The sequence below is a fragment of the Aptenodytes patagonicus genome, chromosome 7, assembly GCF_965638725.1.
Source record: "Aptenodytes patagonicus chromosome 7, bAptPat1.pri.cur, whole genome shotgun sequence".
Lineage (NCBI taxonomy): Eukaryota > Metazoa > Chordata > Aves > Sphenisciformes > Spheniscidae > Aptenodytes > Aptenodytes patagonicus.
In genome coordinates, this window is record NC_134955.1 from 55,877,386 (window position 1) to 55,900,371 (window position 22,986).

The window sequence follows — 22,986 nt, forward strand, 5'->3', positions numbered from 1 at the left end:
TATTCCGCTGACCTCCCTTAGGAACCTGGCGGTCCCTGGGGAGTTACTTTAGGCTCCTTCTGTGGCTGGGGAAGGAAGAGCCCCGCTGTGAAGGAGGGTTCAGGTTGTGATGGCCCCTTGGCTTCAGAGGGCCTCACACAGACTGTGCTCTTCACCCCCGTCTGGTAAAGGCATAAAACTGTGAGGGGTGAACCCCGGCCAAAGGATCCAGGTTTAGCTACTGTAAGCAGTGTTGATCTGCTGAAGGACTGGTCCATAATTTGCTTTTGTTCTTGCGTGGGAAAGGGAGGGTGAAGTCCACACAGGGAGTTAGAATATAAAATGGTGCACATTATCTCTTGCACCAACATAAACAAAGGTACGGAGTATTATGTGGAAGATAAAGAGATCCCTCTAAAACCACAGTATGTTGTTAGGGAAACTTGCAGCACCTTCGGCATAGAGAGAAGGGGTTTCTTGAGCTTTGGGGGGCTGCAGGAATGTACGAGTGTAATTCCTTCATTTATGAAGCATCTGGGACTAAAACTGCAGGGTTAGGTGAGACAGAACCAGAACCCAGCTGGACACAGGTGTGAGCAGCAGCCACGAGCTTCTCCAAAACCAGAAGAGGACGTGTTCAAGCAAGCAGCGTTACTTTGGGCAGTAAGAGAAGTGCCTGAAAAGGCATTGCAGCCATTCCTCCCTTCAGCATTTCTCTTCAACGTGTAGACTCTGTTCTCAGCTACATAACTGACAGGACACAGGAAACTTTTTACAAGTACATTTTTATTTAAAATAAAAATTAATTATGGTGCCTTTTTAAAATAGGGTACTGCACAATCTGTATATGCAACACAGTTTTTGGTACGGAACATATTTATTGAGCAATATCCTTAAATACTAAATATACATTAATGGCTTGTTTGAGAAACATGACAACATTAATTCTGATATTTTTTTCTCTTTAATCATTTAACCACTGATACAGATTTCCTATAAACAATATTTGTTTTCATCTGTACATGTGGTACACAGTCAAGAAGGCAGATCTTAGAATATTTACATTCATGCATTGATTTAAACACACTATTTTGCAGTTTAAAATAATATATTTTTGTTTGTACAGGTGCAGGGAGTATTGTAAATACATATCTACCACAGGCCTGATTCTCCATTGCTTGGCAGCATCTATGGTCATGACCTGGTTGGAGCAGGAGGTCCACACTCGCTTCACATGCTGTGACCATATGGCATGCAAGACTGGACAATTAGGTCTCTGTATAGATATATACCAATATATTTATATCTTATACTTAGTAGAACTCTCCTCTTTCCTTCCACGTCTGTTTTTGCAGCATCTATCCAAGGTAGAGATGCTTTCCTGGTCACACTGCTGTGTTGGGTCTGAGCCAGGAAGGGCGGCAGGGCTGGGGCTTCAGCTCCACCTTCCTGGCGCTGCTGAGGACTGAGGAAACTCACCACTTTGCAGCTCAGGCCTTTAAAGTGCATTCCCTGCTGGCGTCTGCTAGTGGTGATCCTTGAGAAGAAATTTTGAGTTGATGCTCTCCCTCAGCCTGACCACAGCAGTTTTCTGAGTCTGTCTGGTGGTGGTCAGAGGGGTCAGAGCAGAGCAGTTAACCTGCATAGAAATTGGCCACCTTTTCATCTGCCGGGATCTGGCTATTTTGTGAACGGAGCTATGCAGGACCTTTCTATGCCTGATATTTTGGTGGCTAAAAATAAACTCGAAATGCTTGTAAAGCTGTATTTTGGATTGCCAGTTCCCCAGATCCAGGGTCACTGCTTAGTGAAGCCCTTATCCATCAAGCCTATTCCTTTCCCTTTGTATTTAATTATAGTACAATAAGGAAGCACAGAAGCCTCTTTTATAAAAGCTTTGCAAGTAGTCTGTAGGGTGTTAAACACAACGTTAAACCAGATCAGCAAACTTCAGACATCATTTCTCAATGACACCGCCTTTCTAGCCTCTCTTTTCTGAAGACTTACATCTGCTTCCAGCATACTTTTCCAAGCGCCTTTCTGAAGATCACCTTAAATTTTGTGCAATGTAGTCAACTGTACTTAGGCAGGAATCTAAAGGCAAAACTACCCCGTGCAGGATTTGCCATCTCTGCACGCCGTGGAGCTGTGCGAGTGCTGAGAGCAAAGGCTCTGGACAAGTAGAGGAGCAGCTCTCAGCCCATCTGCTGCTGCTCTTCTGTGGCCAATGGATTAAAAAAGCACACTGGGGAATGTTTGTTTATGAAATATTATGGCGATGATGTGCCTAAATAAGTTTATTTAATATCAGCATGTTGGATATAGTGATAGTGTAAATCTGCCTATGCAAATAGGATACATCTGTATGTCTGCAAATACTGCCACAGAGCTGGTAAGTATTTTTATCTTGATTATACAGATGGGTAAATTGAGGCACAGAGAGGCAAAATTACTTGCTAGTATACAGCAGATCAGTGTCAGAGTTGAAAGTGGATGCCAGTCCCCGCATGCTGCTCCTTGAAATGTCCTGCCTCCTTGCTCTCCATGAAGTTTTTAATGCTTATGTTCCACTGAGGAGACCTCAGGGGGCCTGGGGTGGGTTTGCTTGTGGGTTATGTCATGCACCAGGGTTTTCTCTCAGTGACAACATTTTACCATTGACATCACTGAAAATCAGACAGTGTCCGGTGGCCATCTCTTTAGACTTTTTCTTGCAAAACCAGACACGTTTGGATGGACATAATGAGCTACAAATCCCTTTTGTAATTTTGGCCTTACAGAACATGCCTTTAAAGCTGTATTAGGAAATAAATGAAATCAACAGCCTTTAGGAGAAAGTGCTAATCCTGAGCCCGTATCATGCTAAACTCATCTGCATTCATACTTTATACTCTCAGCTAAACATGCAACCAGTCTCAAACTATGCCACATTTAGGCAGAAACAACTGGAGTAAAAAAAGAAAGGCAAACATAGGTAACTACACCAAAATAAATGTTATAGCTTAAAAAATATTCTAGAAATATACTTGCAATATTTTTATTATAGTATTTAGGGGCTAAGTGCTTTAGGCAATCAACATTTGGGATACTAGACTCAAAGTGTAAATTTTGTCATTTTAATCCCACTTTGGATCTAAGAACATATCACTGTGTCTTGTGCAAGCACACAACATGAATATGGCAGGAAATGATCATACTCTCGGGCAAAGGGTTACTTATTCCCTTTCACTTTTGTAATTGCATTCACTTCTCAAGAAAGCCTAGCCTTCAAAAAATAATTTTATGTAGCTAAACTTCTACATAGTGACGACAGGCTAAAAAGCTAAATGAATAATTCCATAAACGCCTCAACAGCAGTATATAGCAGCATTTCATTTTATCATTGAAAAGATACTTATATTTACATACACCTTATTGTTCAGTAGGTAATAGAAAACTAGAGATGGGCCTGAGCTGAAATTGCTGATTTGAACATCCTGGAGCTTTTTCGGGGAAGGTCTGCAGAACATCATCTTCCTCTGCGATCAGCCCAAATTATACATCCCGGCAATAGACCAACCGCAGACAGGAATGCGTTCAAAATCAAGGTCTGATTTCTGCAGTTCAGGCACATCCTTATATAAAACTGAAAGCATCAGTGTGTTGCAGTACCGAGGGACGTGACGGCGGGGGCGCAGCCATGTCCCAGAGCAAGACTGGGTCAGCGCCTGGGAGTTACTCACAGACACAGAGACCGAATGGTATCGAAGCTTGATGTCCAGACAAGAAGCCAGGGTGGAAATTTGTCTTTCACTGCATCACTACTTTCAGCACAGAGGTAAATGGAGACATACACGTGTGACACGAAGGAAAGTTTTCAGGAGGTGGGGAAAGACCAGCATCTTGGCTAGTCTCATCGCCTTTATCCTAAGGGTTACTTACTGAGTCTAACCTGAGATCCTACGTGAAATGAATTTGGGTGGATTCGGCTTTGCTTTAAGTAGTCTGCAATCCATGTCACGGAAAGTACGACACTAAGCTACTACGCTGAATTTGGCACGATTGGCAGTCTCTGCCCAGGAGAGGCAGACACTGAGTTAACGTGGGCACGACCACCTTACCAGACCCTCAAAAGTGGTCCTCCAAGCCAGACCTACAATGTCCTCAGTGGGTCAGCTCAGGAGACTCGACACTTTCAGGAAACAATGCTAATCAGTGAATGAAGAGGACTTCAAAGGGCTGCTAGTCCTTTCAACACAATCCCGCCCAAATACTCACGCCAAGATGTAAACAACATCCTTCCTGTAGGGGTTTCCCTGGGGAATCAGCGTGATGCAAACACAGAGAAACGTGTAGAATTTCACAAAGGAAGAACTTTTTAAAGATTAAAAAATAAAGTGTGATGCAAAAAAGGAGGCTGATTATGAAGTAATAATGTTCAAAGCACCTATTAATATCTTTCTTTCAGTAGCAATGCTAATTGCTAAAATCTGACATTTTGATTTCTTTTGCCTGAAAAGTCTTCAGCCATGGAAATTGCATAGTCACCAGACCGCAGATGAATTTCCTGGGTTAAGTCACAAGTTCATGCAATTTTTGGTTGCTTGATGGCTTAACAGAAACCTTTTTTCCCTTTTTAGTAATGAAATAATAAGAATGATAAGAATGAAGTATAAGCATACAAAACTGCACAGGCTGGAGAAGCACGTAGGTGACAGCTCCCACCCGTGACCCTCAGACCCACTTATAATAAGCTGCTGCCACTCTGGCAGATCACCTTCTCCTCAAAAGATCCTATTTAAGCAGCTTTTTGTGGACACTCAATTCAAACTGAAAAGTGGGGGGGGGGGGGAGAGAGGAAGAAGAAGAAGCGGGAGGCATCGCAACATCACTTTCACGCGATGCAGCATGCAATGCTTACGCCTTTGTGAGGCCTTTTCTCCGGGCAGCCCGGGTGGGCGAGTTTATCCTCCCTTGGAGAAGCAGCAAGCCTGAAGAGCAGCCTGCTTTTCTCTTCTGAATCACTGATGCGTGCACTATTTCTGAAATGAAGTCCTGGGCCACAGAGCTCCTTTCGTTGCCTTATTTCACCCACCTTGCATACTCCGTGTGTGTGCTTTGAAAGTTTACCACCTCCTGCGCCTTGGCGGGGTTTCGGGGATTATACGACCGCATTGTTATCAACTGTTTTGTTGTTTTGGGAGGAGGTCATTGCATATTCAGCACGACTGGTTCCGTTCTCTTCTTTTCGCATTGGTTTCCTTGGGTGATCCCAGGTTCGGTGATGTGTAGGCGGGGTGGGGGGAGAAGAAAGGACAGAGATAAACATCTTCTTTGTCAATACAGACTGAAAGCAAAGACTTGTAAGGTGCATCATAACACTGAACTTTTCCTCTCTATTTTCCCTTTCTGAACACAGGTCAAACCAGCACTTAAATTTTGTCAAGCCTCATGATCCACCTGGAAGATGAGGGGTCTAGTCCTAAGCCCTGTTGACGGGCTGTTGGTTACCCCATGCTAGCCTATGTACAGATACAGATGTGTATGTTGCATGAGACAAAGGCTGCTGGAAGGAGAGCCCTCCACCACCACCTTCATCCCTGGAGTGGAGGCTTGGGCGCTGGGTCAGGCTCTGCCGTGGGGCAGTCCTGGGCCTTTCTCCTCAAAGTGCATCATTCAAACTGGGATGATGACCAGTCATGTCCACGGAGGACCCAACTCACTCACCAGTCATCATAAAACCACCATGTTTGGTCACTAGGAGAAGACTCACCTGACCAGTGTAGATATGGAGAGAACACAGGTACTTTTAAAACACAGTTCAGAACAGCTTACATCGGATACCCAAAGTAAGTCAGATGCTTTGTGCCCAAGGCATTCATGTTTCTCTGCATTGCCTGTGAAGGAAGGCTAGTTTACTAGCCCAGACACAGATGTCCATGTTCTAGGTGTCTGAGTTAGTGACTGAAATGTGGTGCCTGCTGTGCTCTACCAGTCCCCCAGCACCAACCACTGAAGCATCCCCTTTTTATTTTGTTTGGTGGCCACTGGCACCATTTGGTAACACAGGCCAGGACCACCAATGCTAATTGTGAGGCAATTCAGGAAATATCCAGCAAGTGCAGAAATCTAAAAAGCACCTGCACATCACGGAACAAAATCATCTTATTTGGGATTTTAAAGTGACTCTGAAAAGGGAGACCTGAGCATAAGTCCTGTAACAGACCATGTTACATCATGTAAGTGTCTCCCTCACAACTTCTGTCCTCAAAAGTGGTGTGACCTTTATTTAAAGCTGAAGCTGTACACATAGTAGGAGGAAAAAGCTTTGTGCTTTCCACATGGATATTTCAGACATTAGTGCTTTGAGTTTAAGGTGTTTCTAAGGGCAAAAAGAGGACCAAATAAACAAATGTAATACAACAGTCAGTCTGTGCTATTGTTCTTGACATCATTTAACAAAACAAACAACAATTAATAAAAAAATAGTTAATAACATTGAATTTCAGCAAAGTATTAGTGAAAGAGTTATGGACAATGATTACAGGAAGATAAATTTGTTTTGCTTGTAATCTCAAAGAAAATACTTCTGATTATGATGTCTTACGCTGCTGGTAAGAGTTAAGGCTTGTTAATAGTAGCCGCAATTCCAGCTGTTAGAGAATGGAAATGGAAGGGAAGGGGAGACTAAGAGCTTTGTTGAACCCTTTTTCAGCCATTAACATGCTGTGCCTGTCTGTATCTGACACAGGCTTCTGCGGCTCTGTCTTTCATGACATTGTAAAGCACCCATCCACCCCGCCACATCCCTGACAAGAGGAATGGAGAAGCTGATGGCAGTACTTCTCTTACGTTTTCCTGGGCAGGAAAAGTGGTGTAGCTGTCTTTAAACTTCTCTGCTGCTTTCAAAAATTTCTTTTTTTTCCCTCCCCCCCAAGTTCCAACCCTGACAACCAGCTCTATGAACGGTCAAAAAATGGAGACATTTTGGCCACTTCTACTTGTTCTCTGTTTGTCTCCTGTTTACCCCTTCTTTCTTTATTTTGGTCTCCTATGTGTTTCTGCACCTCTCCAGTTCCATTTTCTTTCCCTGTCTAGCCTTCCTCTTCTTTCTTCACGTTAAAAAATACCTTCCTCTCATTTTTATCTACATTTTTCTTTTTTCTAGAAGTGATTTCAAGACCGACTTCTACAGTCCTCCTGAAACTCTTTCTCTTTTCCTCCCCCTTTTTTTGCTTCAGTTTCTCTTCCCGAGAGCAGCCGTTTGCTCTTTCCCCTCCCCAGGCTGATCTCCCAGCACAGACCTGGGAGCTTCGGAGACTCTCCTCTGATGGTGAGACCTCTCTGGAGACACTGCTGGAGAGGTTGCCAGTGATACTACACCACCGGCACTAGTATGCATTGGAAGTATATTTTTTCAGAGCCTGCAAATAGTGGAATGGAGATTTTATCAGGGTTCTGCTTCTGCCTTATCAACTGCTCAGGGTTAGCGCTAGCAAAACAGAGCAACTACTTTCTTTGGTCTCAATGAAATGGCCATTTGAGGTATTTATTTATCTATTTATTTATTTTTGGCAGACACAAAAGTTCAGGGTTGGAGAATGCTCTGTTAAACTCCTTCACTTGATTTGTTTCCAAATGCATGTCAGGCATGAATTAGGGCTCAAACTTGCCTCAGTTACACCATTTAAATGACTGGCTCGACAGACTTGTATGCACTTGTCACAGTGATTAAAACTGACCTATGTATTTAGATATGCAAAGTCGTTTTGGCCTGTTGCAATTTTTCAACTGCTCTTTTGCATTAGGGCACTAGCTCTTTTTGTGCCACTAGCTCTGTGTGTCACTAGCTCTTTTTTACCTCAAATTTCATCCACTGTTGAGATCCAAGCATACAAGTTTTCCTCTTACACACCAAGGGGAGCCCTTTTATCCTATTTTCTGCCTGATAAGATAGGTTATGCATGATCTTCCTATGCGTAATACTCCAAGCCCCCTTTCAGCTTAAGTGCTGTGGCCCTGTATTTATGCATTTCCATTCCAGGATTGCTCTTCATTGGTGAATGCAATGTTTCAAATTAGTCAGGGAATAAGTAGGGCACTGTTGGTATCTGTGACATACTCACTTGGTGGCAGGTGGAACAGGCTGTTCACTAACAAGTGGTTTGCATTGCTTTACAGTATGATTTGCTACACATTGTGCTTTGATGTTTAGCAAACAAATTGGTGCACTCTTCATGCCATACATCTGCGAATGAAAGGTACATGCAACTCTGTACAGCTTAGTACACGCCTGAAATGATGCATCAGGGTCCATAATGACCTCTCCACCATGCATGCATTAATTTGCATGAGTCCTAAAATCAAGAAAGCATCAAACAGCCATTTAATAGTGTATTTCACATGTCAAACTTCAATTTCAGATGACATTCTGATCACATTATAAATCTTATTTATCAAAGAAATTCATATTGGCTTGTACCAGTTCTCTGCAGAGTCCTGTGTAAAGGTCAACGTAACGATGCACAGTCAAACATAATTTGTATGTTCTGTCTTTAGAAAATTTCTTAGAGGAGACACAGTTTTTGGCCCTTGATCATGTCTAATCACAAAAATCAGTTGGTATATTTGACAAAATCCTCCCTGCCCGCTTTGGCTACTGGTGTAAATTTGGCATGGACCTACTGCCTGTAGTCAGTTGTGCGGTAGAGTACTTCACCTTGTGTCTCACTTGTACACACTTAAGAAAATCTCTATATATGACTTTTCAGACAAAATCAAGCAAAAGCTGAGCAGATTATTCATTTAATCAGGACTTTATTATGCCTCGTTACCTATAGGCTTATTGAAGCTTTGAGGAGAATAAGCACCTAGAAAAGGGAATAGAAGTTTTGTCCAGAAGAGTAAACTGCAACAGAGTTTAAAAGACACAACACGATCCACATGCTCATACTCTTCAAGGTGCTTTGTGCTTGGAAGGGATGAGAGTTAAGAACAAAGCCTGATTTCATAAGACAAGCCTGAGCTTTGCAAACCTGTTTCCTACTGCCTACCTCCATAGCAATGTTTCTGTTGAGTGCCAGTGCACCACGGCCAGCATCTGGGAAGGTTGGGCCCTGGGGAAACCCAGCCAAGCGAGGAGGGGGTGACCTTGGGCTGGCAGCAGAGAAATGAAGGGATTTTAAATTCCTCTCCTTCTGGGGCTCCCATACCCGACTCAGCACTGCCAGGAGACGCCTGCCTCCACATGGGATTTGCTGCCCTGGATTATCCTCCAAGGGAAACACCTATCCTGTTTCTTAGAAAACAGAAATAGCGTGTCATTCTTCTTCTAAAATGCAGTTAGAGGAGGAAAGGCCACTTTGCCCTCGCTGCTGTGTGTTGTTGGAGGAGATGCCCAGTGCTCAGAAGACCACAGTGCAACTCCATGCTTTCCTCAGCATTGGTACAAAATTGTAAATCGTAGTTAAAAGGCACCTGCAAAAATATATATTAAAAAAGATTTCATTGTATGGGTATCAGTATCAACTGATAAAAGATTTTACCAACAGCGAAAGCTGTGAGGCATCTCTGCACTGCCTTTGCACAGCTGCACCTGTGCCAATGTACAAGATACCTATGCCAAAAATAATTTTGTGTTTTCAGTTCCTCTCATGAAGGTGCTTTTCATAGAATCATAGAATCATTAAGGTTGGAAAAGACCTCTAAGGTCATCGAGTCCAACCATCAACCCAACACCACCATGCCCACTAAACCATGTCCCTAAGCGCCTCATCTACACGTCTTTTAAATACTTCCAGGGATGGTGACTCAACCACTTTCCTGGGCAGCCTCTTCCAATGCTTGACAACCCCTTCTGTGAAGAAATTTTGCCTCACGTCCAATCTAAACCTCCCCTGGCACAACTTGAGGCCATTTCCTCTCGTCCTATCGCTTGTTACTTGGGAGAAGAGACCGACACCCACCTCGCTACAACCTCCTCTCAGGGAGTTGTAGAGAGCGATGAGGTCTCCCCTCAGCCTCCTTTTCTCCAGGCTAAACAACCCCAGTTCCCTCAGCCGCTCCTCAGAAGACTTGTTCTCCAGACCCCTCACCAGCCTCGTTGCCCTTCTCTGGACACGCTCCAGCACCTCGACGTCCTTCTTGTAGTGAGGGGCCCAAAACTGAACACAGTATTCGAGGTGCGGCCTCACCAGTGCCGAGTACAGGGGCACGATCACTTCCCTACTCCTGCTGGCCACACTATTTCTGATACAGGCCAGGATGCCATTGGCCTTCTTGGCCGCCTGGGCACACTGCCGGCTCATGTTCAGCCGGCTGTCGACCAGCACCCCCAGGTCCTTTTCCGACAGGCAGCTTTCCAGCCACTCTTCCCCAAGCCTGTAGCGCTGCATGGGGTTGTTGTGGCCGAGGTGCAGGACCCGGCACTTGGCCTTGTTGAACCTCATACAACTGGCCTGGGCCCATTGATCCAGCCTGCCCAGGTCCCTCTGCAGAGCCTTCCTACCCTCAAGCAGATCAACACTCCCGCCCAACTTGGTGTTGTCTGCAAACTTACTGAGGGTGCACTCGATCCCCTCGTCCAGATCATTGATAAAGATATTGAACAAGACCGGCCCCAAAACTGAGCCCTGGGGAACACCGCTCGTGACCGGCCGCCAACTGGATGTAACTCCATTCACCACAACTCTCTGGGCCCGGCCGTCCAGCCAGTTTTTTACCCAGTGCAGAGTACACCTGTCTAAGCCGTGAGCCACCAGCTTCTCTAGGAGAATGCTGTGGGAGACGGTGTCAAAGGCCTTGCTGAAGTCCAGGTAGACCACATCCACAGCCTTTCCCTCGTCCACTAGGCGGGTCACCTGGTCATGGAAGGAGATCAGGTTGGTCAAGCAGGACCTGCCTCTCATGAACCCATGCTGGCTGGGCCTGATCCCCTGGTTGTCCCGCTCATGCCTTGTGAGCGCCCTCAAGATGAACCGCTCCATAATCTTCCCCGGCACCGAGGTCAGGCTGACAGGCCTGTAGTTCCCCGGATCCTCCTTCCGGCCCTTCTTGTAGATGGGCGTCACATTGGCAAGCCTCCAGTCGTCCGGGACCTCCCCAGTTAACCAGGACTGCTGATAAATGATGGAGGGCGGCTTGGCGAGCTCCTCTGCTAGCTCCCTCAGCGCTTTCAGGTGGATCCCATCCGGCCCCATAGACTTGTGAGCATCCAGGTGGCGTAGCAGGTCGTTAATGGCTTCCTCTTGGATTATGGGGGGTTCATCCTACTCACCATCCCTGTCTTCCAGCTCAGGGGGCCGAGTACCCTGAGGATAACTGGTCTGCCTGTTAAAGACTGAGGCAAAGAAGGCATTAAGTACCTCAGCCTTTTCCTCATCCTCGGTGACAATGTTCCCCCCCGCATCCAATAAAGGATGGAGATTCTCCTTGGCTCTCTTTTTGTCATTCATTTTAGTGACACATAAAGAACTTGATTCTCCTCTCAAGGCAGTTTCACCTCAAGGTGACTCCTACCATGAACAAAGCTGCTACCGAGCTCTGTGGGCAGCCCCACTTTTGCATGTCACAGCACAGGGTTGTGCTATGGGGAAAGATAAGCAGCTGGCGAGTTGCTCTACCAGCGAGCATCACCGTGGCTCACCCTCCCCCCCCCGCATTGGCGGTGCCAGGCGCTGGGTCGTGCGTCTGCCTGCCGATCCCCGGGGCAAAGTGGCCGAAGGGAAGAGGCAAATCAGAGAGCTGAAGATGTATCGCTTATACGTGCAACGACTTCAAAGCTCTTCTCCATACCGATGAATATTTCATTAGCTATCAACACATAAAAATTAATGATTTTCAATAAAACTGGGTCTCATACGATACACCCATTTGCTTCATAGGATTGGTCTATCCTGATGTTCCCCCAGTGCACAGCAGAAATATCAAAGCTACCTATATACCAGTAGAGATCCAACAGCAGCAGCATCTTCCTGGGTTACAAAAGCTGTCCAAGAAACAGGGTAAATACCTGGTAGGTATATTTTCACTCAACTACATCTACTGGGCTAGGGTGCTAGCAGTACCTGTGGTAGCTATGTTTAGAACTCTTGGCTAGACTTCACTGCTAGAAGCCCAAACAAGATGATGTGTGGGCTACAGTCATACTTTAAAAATATCTTTATTTAGCAGATACAGGATAGGAATGGAAGAATAAGTTTTGTAATGTTATTCAATTACTGGACCATCTCTTCCAGTAACCTAAATGTTTATAAGATCATAAAGAATGTGAATGCAGGCTGTTTACATCTCAGTACTGGGGGCATTCATCAAACAGCCGTTTGATTCATGCTGGCCAACAGCCATCAGAGGTGAATCAGTTCCTATGATAGCAGCTGGTGGGAGAAGTGAACTTGCTTTCTAAGACTGGTTTGTGAAAGGACCCCTGCTAGAGGGGCTCAGTGCACTGACAAAAATTGCTTTCTAGGACATAGCCATTGAATTTGTGTGCAGCTGCCCACCACAAGCCTTGCCCAGTGACTAACATGGGCTGGCCAGCCTGGCACTATGGCCCAGACATATGGGGCTCATGTTAAAGAAAGTTGAAAACTTCTCTGGAGATAGTTTTCAGAGGCATGGAAAGAGGGTCACATTCTGACTTCTGCCTTTGACTGTCTCAGAGAGACCAGAAAAATTCAATCTGGATATTTTTTACGTGACAACGTAAAGATAGAAATCAAAGAAGAAACCCTAATGATGAAAAGTCTCTGAAATCTTAGTTTTTCTCTATTAACTTAGTTAACAGCCATATGTGGACCATCTATCCATCCAGAAAACAAGCAGCATACTATTCATTCCTCGTAGGAAGAGGTTACTGGCTCAACTACCTCCCACGTACAAAGCAAATGTTTTACAGTTGTAATAAAAAGCAGCTCCATCTGGACAACTTTCAGCAACGCACTCACTACCGCTCAGTGTTTGTCAAGGACCAATGTTCAATACTCTCAATCTCCCAAGGCTTTTACATGTATTCCCTGTATTTCCATCTTTGGTCTGATAAGTTAGATAGATAGTCTAGCATCTAAAAGACAAACAAACTATCCTGCCCCAGTCTTTATTACTTATTATCCCAATATGTGATGTTTTTGACTTAATCTTCCAAACTAGAAAGTCTTATAGGTAACCTGGACGATATTACCTGCACTGTTTGGAAGGACTATGTATATTGGATTACTTTCAGTTTTGGACATTTGATGGAGGTCTCCTTCCTCAAGCTGCATTGCCCCTTTGCTCTTTATGAAAAAAAAAGAGGTGTCTTCTGTGAATCAGAAAAGGCCATTCTTTCCCTATAGACCTTTGAGTACTTCAGTCTTAGCCAAACAAAACTAGTGGTCAGCTGATAAATAAGATTTATGGGAGAAAGTAAGCATACAATTTTGAACACCTTTTCTGTCTCTCTCACACGTGGAGAAGGGAGAAGATCTGTACAAGTGCACAGTGCTAGGACCATTATGCAAAACGGGAAAGTCCCTGTCACAGCACTGCAAGTCATGTTGCATCAATAGGCTTTGATCTATCCCCAAGATACCATCTCCTAGGAGAGTTTTCTTCTTTTCTGGCTGTTCACATGAGCATTTTCAAGCCTGCAATTTACGGCTAATTCAGCTCTCCCTCGCAGCCATTTTTAGCTGACCAGTTTCTGGAGCATATTTAAGCAATCCCTGCAGGCATGTGGGCGATTTCTGTTTTGGGGTGTTTCACACTCCCCTGTGATAGTCAAATCCCCCTCACTGCGCATGGATTGAAGATCTAGCCTTTGCTCAGTGCTTCTCTCAGGGAAAAAAATAAATCCGTACGGAGCCGCTCTGCAGCCATTCATCAGCACTTAGAGGTTCCCTGAGCTGGTGCGCTCGGGCTGCAAAATGTGGTGGGCAGATCTCTTTCTGCAGAAGTGCATCTATCCCAGCCTGCTGAAGTTGCTCTAGGTATATATGAAGGGACTTGGCCTGTTCAGACTGCAAGTAATTGCAATAGATTGCTGAACCACACGTGAAATTTAAGAAGTGGAGTTTAGTCTTCATTTATTTTCAGCAGTGCAAAGTCTGAGTAATTTCACAGACTTCAGTGGACTTGAGGAGGATTTGTTCTGATGTTACAGAGGAAGATCTGTCCCTGGGAGACTAAGGTGATGCAATGACATTTCCTACTAGGTCTTCAATTAAGCTAACTACAGAATTCTGCTCCTACACAAAACCAATCTTAAGGAAGAGAAGCAGCTTTATCATTAGGATACTGGACTATTAACTGACATAATTGATAAAAGTACTTTCAGTGACCCCTCACATTACAACCCATTCTTTGCATTGCCTATAATGATCTTTAAAAGGTTTTATTGACTGGAGGGATATTACAGCTGACATTATCCATAGGGTGTTCTCAGTGCAGAATACATCGCTGGTACGTTTTGATGACAAAAGAAAAAATGAATGGGCCTAATGTAAAAAAATGAGCTCATGTTATCAACCTTTCGGCCTGGCAGAAAGCCACTAAATGAAAAAAAAAAAGAAAAAAAAAGAAAAGAGAAACAAAAAGGAAAAAAAAGGAAAAAAAAAAGAAAAAAAGAAAGGAAGATATTAAATGCATGGAATGAAGGCACCCTGCTTCACACAAAGCCAAAACATGTCTGGAGGATGGCCACGGCCATGGCCATGCCTGGCAGTGTGCTACACACTGTCAGTGCCCTTTGGGGATGAGCTGGGCACGTTCCTGCTCCTCAAAGGCCTGTCCTGCCACAGAGCCAGTGTAGGCAGCTATGGTACGTTCGTGGAGCTCAGTTCATGGCGCCCCACACTCTGCCAAGCAATGCAGAAACAGCCTGGGATTGTCAATATACATGTAGCTCCCAGGTAAGTGGGATTATATGCAACTCTATTGCATTAGTCAGGATCTGCCCTAACAAGTCTATAACTTAAAGACAGAAGCCAGCTCAAATTTCTGTCCTAATTTCTTATGGAAGACAATAAACAAGCTTGAACAATCTAGTCTAATGAAAAGAAAGAGGGGATGGGATTGATCTCAGGGAACACCAGGAAAGCAAAAGGGCGCTTGAATGGAAGAAATGGGAAGTAGACATGGGTAAATTTAGGCTGGAGATGCAAACAAGGTTCTTCTACTCTTAGAAGAATAATGGTTTGAATTGGGACTGCTGGAGGAGGTAGAAGGGAGAGAGGGAAAACCACACAGCTTCAAGAAGTAGACTGGTATGTTTATAAAAAGGATCAAATGCCACAGTACCCACAATACTGGGGACGGACAGGGTGACCCAAGGGTCTTGTTCCAGTCCCGTGTTACTAAGATGTCGGGGCTGCCACCCTGAAGAATCAAAGAGGGAATACTGACTGCTTCAGGGAACTGAAACAACCAGTGTAACAGGAGAAATCACTTCACTGAACTTCAGGTGCAGCCTCAGCTTCCCTGGCGTTGATTCTCAGTGATCAAGGCAATACCTATAAGCCAGAGCTGGACACAGGGTGCATTGCTTTACTACGGCACTCAGGTCTGGGTGTTGGCTGGGAACAGGTAACAGCTGGATAATGAAGGCAGTACACCCTCCTACATTGCTTTTTTTTCCATTTCATGCAGATGTAGCATTTCCTGGAGCCCTCCAGTGAATATCCTCCAGACTAGTGCAGACTGGATGCATTACTGCAGTAGTGGCATTATACTGGTGTCTCACTAAAATCAAAGTCATGGAGCTTGTGTAATGATGGACAAAAATTTAAGGCTGCCCCCGAACTGGACTGTGCACACTCCCCGGGCTTTTGTGCCCACAAGCTGAACACACATGCAGGTTTGGTCCTTCATTTCTGCATGCATCTGTGACAGCTCTCCATGACCCACACAAAACTGAGACATGCACGTTCTCACAGGTGCTGGCATGAAGGCAACAAACACTCCTCTGCTTATCTGCCACTCAGTAATACAAAACCACCAGTGGAAGCCCAAACGGAGATCTTTCTCTTAGTCCTTTAAAATTCTCCAGTCTTTCTGGAACAGACTGAACAACACCTATCACAATTCAATGCTTTCTATCTTCTAAGTGCTTAACAAACGTTAATTAGGAAATCTGGAGAAACATGCTTTTCAAGTGTCCAGCTGTACCAATCCTGATCAATACCTTGCTTTTTTTATATAGACAACACATCTAAACTTATACATTGAACAAGACATGACAACTACTTAACTGCTTCTGCTTAGCTACAGTGAGGCCAGTAAAAGACATTTATAAATTATTATTTAGCTGGGCTCCCAATCAGAAGTTGTCCTTACAAAAAGATACCTATATTGGAGGGGAAGCGGAGGAGGGAAAGGTGCAGGAATCCCCTACCACGCCTACAAACTGGCTGGCTGTTGGTGCCCTGTGCTCCAGGTCAGGGTGGGCATCAGTGCTGGAAAAACATGGGGTTGGAATAATAAGGTGGTGGTGAGAGGAGGTGAGCAAGTGCTGCTCTTCACTGGTCTCTCACCGTATCTGAAGGACAGTATGTCTCTCACCAGCCAAGCGACTGTAAATATTGCCATTTTAGGCACTGGACTTTTCCATTCCCAAAACAAAGTTGATCTGCTGTGCTACTTTGTGCCCAGATTTTTTGCTGAATGTAGGTAACAACCTTGCTATTTGGTCCCTTGCAAACATAGGCAACAACTTGAACGATAGACTTGATCCATACAGAAGAACAAGGCTACTGCTATGTCACAGAATCATTTAAATAGAATTTCACAAAATTATTTAAATAGTTATGATTAATTTCTGTGCAGATGAACCAAAATTCTCTGCAAATTTTCCATTATAGAAATGTCTGTAATAGAAAAGTGTCTGCAACACTAATAAATGCAAGGAGCTGAGAAGAAAATTAAAACTTGTAAAATGAACTGACCTTTGCAACTATCTAGATCACTTTGTATTTGAGGCAGTCTGTCTCTGCCACCAACTAAAGTAAGATCACTGATTTCCAACAGCCGCTTTTGACTTTTTCCACTCACAAAGAAGAGTCTGCAGAGCCAGACCCTGCTCTTTGCAGGATAAATGCAAACACACTGTAAGTGGACGGCACAGGGTGGTCCCAGCCTTCCCATACTCTAGGTGTGCAACGGGGCAAGTCCATACAGAGGCAGAGCAACCATCAAGTCCTGCACACCTTGATGTCTACACAAAGATTTGGGTTTGTGCAGTTTGGGAGCTAAGTGGTTTTAGACAATTGTAATGGGACAATTTCTGAGGAAGGATTTGAGTTCAGCCAGTCTCCACATGGGCTTCCCAGGGCTCAGAGCAACTGAAAGGAAGAGCCAGGTTAGCCTGCCGTTCCTGCTGCTTGGGAATATTAACATCTTTCATAAGGTTTCATGTTACTGCCTCAAAAAGCAGACACCAAAGGCAGCACCATTTCTCCATCTGGGACCTCTTTTCAAAAGCCAGAAGGAGGAATGACCCTATTTTCCCACTCTTGCCTTGCACACAGCTGAGATCAGACCCTTTACATCAGACCCCCTGTTAGTGCTTCACTCCATCATCTGGCATTAGCTTGGGGAATGGATGCTGTGATGTTCATCTCTGCAAATGCCCTCTGACATGGCTATTTAGCCACCTCTCTGAGACAGACAAACCAGGAGCATCGTTCTCCAGCCCAGACATACTGGAGGGGGTGGCCATGTGCCTGCTGATGGAGGGGACACTGGAGTCAGAGTGAGGTAAGCGTGTGGCAGAGCAGGACCACCCTAGCAGATGCCAGCTTCTCCCACCCCCAGCTCTGCCCACGCTGACCTACTGCGTGTCTCGCCTTCACGGCAAGGCTCTCCCAAGCAGGGAGCTGTGCGCTGCTTAGCAACCCAGAAGCATTATAAATATTTAGCAGTAAGTATGGGGGGTGCAGAGAAGGAAGGACAGAGGTAGCAGAAATCAGACCGTGCAGCCACAGAAGTGGTGGCAGCACAGCTGCAAGGGGCTTGAGGGTGGCTGCAAGTGATCGATGTGCACCCGAGGAGTGTTGCAGCTCTGTGCAGGGGGACCCCATTTGCACCCTTTGTGCCTCAGGCAGTGTGGCTGCATGGCAGCAAACAGCACAGCAAGGCAGGAGTGTGTGTGATGGTGGGGACAAGCACCCCTGAGCCTTCCTTTATCAACACCTGTTCTCAGCTAGGGCATGGAAAAGCCGAGATCTTGTTTGAACACCAAGTTGTGACTACTTAGACAAAGGTGTGAAACTAATGCACATAAATTACAGTGTGAAATTACGCTGTTGTGGTCAGATGCCTCGTTAACTCTGGCTGAGATTCCCTGCACAGGAGGAAGCATGTCCAAGCGCAGCTCCTGCCGTTCCCTGAGCTCTACATTTCCCCAGGGTCTCTGCACACAGAAGTCCAGGTTAGACCCAGGCACATCAAAACCAAAGTCAGCAGAAGTCACGAATTAGAGGAGCCAAGGGTGGCCCCAAATCAAGGTTGTTGGCCAGAAGTGTGCCGAAAGGTCAGGCAGCAAGGGAGTATCTTCTGTGTGGTCAAATCTGGGGCAATGTGGGGATGATGGAGGAACCAAGGCTGTGTGAAAAACAAGAAAGGGCTGAGACTGGAGGGGAATGGGGCATGCACACAGGACTGAGAGATGTTCTGAACAGTCCTGAGCATCTTGAAGATGGTTGGATGTGTGTGATAGGTAGGGGACTGACTGGTGCTTAGCTGCTCCATGGTCAGGTCTGGCTTCTTGTCACCCCGAGGCAGAGCAGAGTGAGTCCGGGCAGAGCCTGCCTGGGGCAGCATGGGGCACATGTGGGAACTGTTGGGGCATTTCCACACTTTTCTGGCTTTCTCGTTCTAACTTTTGGGGTTTTAGAGCTCCTGGAAATCCACCGTGTCTGCTGAACCCACTGGGAGCTGCAGTTGTTCAGCCAATGGAGAAATCAGGCTTTACTGCTTTTACTCCAGATGCACTGCAAATCCTTCGTGGAAAGGAAAAGGGGGTAATAAAGGCACCCAGCAGGTTCCTATGGGATTCTCATTGTGTAGAGGGAATTTCTGGGTGATACAGAGCTGGAGTAACGGTAGCTGTACTACCATGGGTACAATTTCCTGTAAGTCATAAAAAAGATTGTCCCAGGCACCCCAAGGTGCTGCTGTTGGGTTCTTGCAGGCTGTAACAAACACAGTCTTAAGCTCAGATATCCCAGATAATCAAGGTAAAAACTTCCTTCAACTGTCCCTGCACCCTGTGCCGCGTACATCTCAGCCACAGCTGTGGCTTTTCACCAGCAGGGTCAGCCACAAGTGCCCTCATGTCAGCCTGTAAAAACTACGATTGGCTTAAAAATTAAATGAATTTCTAAGAAAACTTTATTTCTTTGCCTTGTAGGATTTTGAATATGTAAGAGTCTTGAGTTTAAAGTCAGTTTTTAGACTAGCAGGTGAAGAGAACCCTGATCTCTTATTTATTCAGATTACTTCAGAAGTTATGGCTTCAGGAAAAAATGTAATAAAAAAACCTCATGGTAAACCTGGCAACTCTCGTATATGTTTCAAAGCTCTAGTATCCACTTGTATCTTCTAATTGTGCTGGGGTAAATCAGAAATATTTCAACCAATACAATTAGATGAGCATGAGCATTATATTCTGGCATAAGCCTGTAAAATCCACCCGTGGCTATTACAGAGTTGCACTGAGACAGTAACTGTACAATACTTGAATCTATTGCAAGACTTCTGCCCATTCGATGTGGTACCCTCATCTGCAGTAGAGAACAGAAAAATGGCAATGTGGCTGGTCACAGTGAAAAGTTAATTGATCACAGGATAGACTATAATGCTCTACAGATTTTTGTTGGTATCTTTGTCAATACATCACAAATTAGGAGTGAACAAGTGGAAAATGGTCCATAGGAGAGTATTCTGTGAAACACTTGGACCACTTGTTTTATGCTAAAGACTAAAGCCTCCTGAAGGCTTCTAGTGTTCCCCGCTATGAGAAACAGTGGGGCATTGTATCCATTTATGACAGCAAACTTTTTCCCTAGCAGAATATGACTTTGGTATAACTTAAAAGAGACAGAGAAATCCTGCCCTATAATAGTTATGCAAACATGTAGTGCTTATAAAAATCCCAGACTGACAGCACTGAAGAGCAGATCCTCCTGCTTATCTGACCAACACGTACTGCACAGGCAACAGCAAAGCAAACTTTCCTGCACAGCACCGCCCATGCGGCTTGGCTCAGCCATCTCTCCGAATGAAAGGCTATTTTATCCACTTTACTCATCAGCCCTTGATCTGTCAAATGAACCTGCTAACAAGTAGTAGGAACACCTTTGCTATTCTACTTAAAAAATGAGGCCAACCCTTCTTTGTCGTGATGCACCCAAAAATCATTGGGCAGCGCCAACTGTTAGTCCCCTGTCCAAAATCCCCAGTGATGGCACTGAATCAGCAGAATGAATACAGCAGAGCTGTGGCGTCTCCAGTGGGCTTGGGTCAAGTTGTAAAGCTGTTCAACAGCTTGTCTTATATATACTACCCTGGAAATTGTTGCACAACCAACACCCAGACTTCAGTACTGTTTGGAAGAACAACAGATTTTCCTTGTACTAGCACTCAGTTTTCATCAAGCAGAGCTACATTTAGTTTAATAAATAGTGATAGCTTTGAAAAAACACAAGAAAACCAACAAGAACACAGAGTGGTTGTGGCCTCTCCATCTGCGGAGATATTCAAAACCCAGCTGGACACAGTCCTGGGCAACCTGCTCTAGCTGACTCTGTTAGAGCAGGAGTTTGGACTAGATGATCTCCAGCTGTCCCTTCCAACCTCAACCATTCTGTGATTCTGTGAACTCATTTCTTGATGGTTAAACAATGGGATCTCAGGGTTGCTCAGGGTATTTAAATTGTCAATAGTAGATCATCTGCAACCTCATTCCAAGGATGGGAGTAAATTCACCACTGGGAGATGATTAGGCATAGAGGCTAAGCAACAAATGGGGATGTTGGACTTTGGTTAGACGTGGCAGAAGATCTGGACAGTGATGCTCAGCAGTAGATGCCAATCCTGTTGTTGATAAGCATCAACATTCAGCCAGTGGAAAAGATAATCAGGCTACAGTGTGAGTGTCTTTTCCTTGCTCTTCCAAAATTTTGAAGTTTGTCTTTCTTTCGGCTGCCCTCAGTGACATTCCCAGGTCTTCCTGATGAAGACCATATTCCCTTTTGAATGGCACTTCTTAGGCGTTGACCCCTTTTGCAGTGTTGAACTGGTTTGACGTCAGGGAATAGCATCAAAGGCACACAGATCTGCCCCCATAGACCTTCTTCTTCCCTTTGAGTGTCCCCCACTCAAACAGTACTTTTTAGCCCAGCTTTTCCACCAGCTATCTCACTTTATCTTCTGAATAATTACCATCTTTCCAGCCATCTGCTGAGAATTAACGCACCATTTCAGTACAAACCCTTCTAATGTGTCAGGGAGAACAGAAGAGATTAACAATCTCAATGCACCTTGACCTGTCTGCTATCAGCCATGCCATGAATATCCACTTCAAAGCGATTAAGTAAGTTTAGGACACTGTTCTGTCTTCTCTCCCCACATGGAAAAGCATTGTTTTATTGCAATTAGTAATGATTTTGGACGAGATCGTGCTCAGCCTCAGTGTTTCTCATAGGAGATGGCCAGGTAGAGGACTACACAGTCCTTGCTCTTTGGGGAAGTGAGTGGTACAAAACGGGCTGGGCAAGAAGTGTGGGGCCATGGCCTGCTGAGCAGGACATACACCCCTGCACCATGGGACACACTCTTCCACACACAGCAGCTCACCACAGCCCCAAATCCCACGTTTTACCCTCCTTAAACAAGCCTCCATGTTTTCCCCTTGCAAGCAGCTGCCTCATTTTGTCAAACAAAACCAACTTTCTGAACCTTGCTCCCACTACTGAAACTAGACCTTGCAGTATACAGGGTCCATAAATCATACGCTAATGCTGAATACCCTAGAAAATTCCTGAGCAATGAATTTTAAGACAGTTTAAATATGACCTGTCATTTTATTTCAGTACAATGTTTTCTTCCATTTAATTATTATTTGAAGGTGAACTCAGTGCTTATTTAAGGAAGTGTATATGTAGGCATTTATGGTACCTTTCTCTCAGGCTATGGGACACACATAAAACAGTGGCTTGACAAAGTTAGAATAGTGAGTAAAAGGTATATCATGTAAAACTTTGCTATCATCAGCCTGCTTTCTCTGCTGACTTAGCAAGAGGGCTCTTTGGCAGCAAACCCTGTGGTACATTTGAGAGCAGAGGTATCCATCCTACCTAAAATCCAGCAGAGCCAAGGAGTCACATCCCTAGGCACAATGGGCTGCTCATGGGTCATGTCAGACCGTATAGATCTTCTGGAGATACTAAGTACAGGTTTTTCACATGTTGGGAAACCATTCGAAAAACCTCCTGCCAGGTTGCATAGCTGGCACATCAGCTGGCACGGAGACCTGGATGCTCAGCTTTGCTTCCCTCTTCGAGGTTTGAGAGATGGCTCCGGTATCTTAATTTTATACAGGGAGCCAGGGATTTATTTTTCCCTTTTGTGTAAATATCTTACTCCCCTCACAGACACTGACACACCACTGAGCTGCAGAAATAGGATTACATACTGCAGGTCCCTCTCTCCGCCATCTCAGTTGCTTATTTACCAAACAACTGTCGTTAATCCTCTTTACTGTGTTTACTTCCCACTTCCCTCCAGTCTTACTGTCTTACTATTATTCAGGTGCTTGGAGATGTTAAAAAAAGCTTAAGAGACAGCCACCTCCAGAGCTGATTAAAATGAATTGAGCTTCACTGATTGTTTTTGAATCTGCACCGATTTTTACCAGGAAGATTTGTTAGAGCTGCTGGCATTCATGGTGCACTTGCCCAAGCCCAGTCTACAAACCATGTAATACTGAAATGATCCAGCTTCCTCCAGCCTGTGCTAGTTTATGAATTGTCCTTGGACGTCCTGCTTTTACTTCTT

At 44.8% G+C, this 22,986-nt stretch overlaps 1 protein-coding gene across 2 annotated transcripts in view; it reads right to left on the reverse strand.

Moving 5' to 3' along the window:
* Nucleotides 1–751: 751 nt before the first annotated feature.
* PRIMA1 (proline rich membrane anchor 1) overlaps nucleotides 752–22,986 on the reverse strand; it is a 57,934-nt gene continuing 35,699 nt past the window's right edge. Inside the window, exon 4 of one of the 2 annotated variants that reach the window (XM_076345343.1) lies at nucleotides 752–5,219. In XM_076345343.1, the coding sequence (XP_076201458.1) occupies nucleotides 5,120–5,219 (100 nt within the window). In that variant the 3' untranslated portion in view covers nucleotides 752–5,119. Of the gene's footprint in view, nucleotides 5,220–8,266; nucleotides 8,316–22,986 lie in introns of those variants that run through there. The other variant, XM_076345344.1, reaches the window with a different exon arrangement.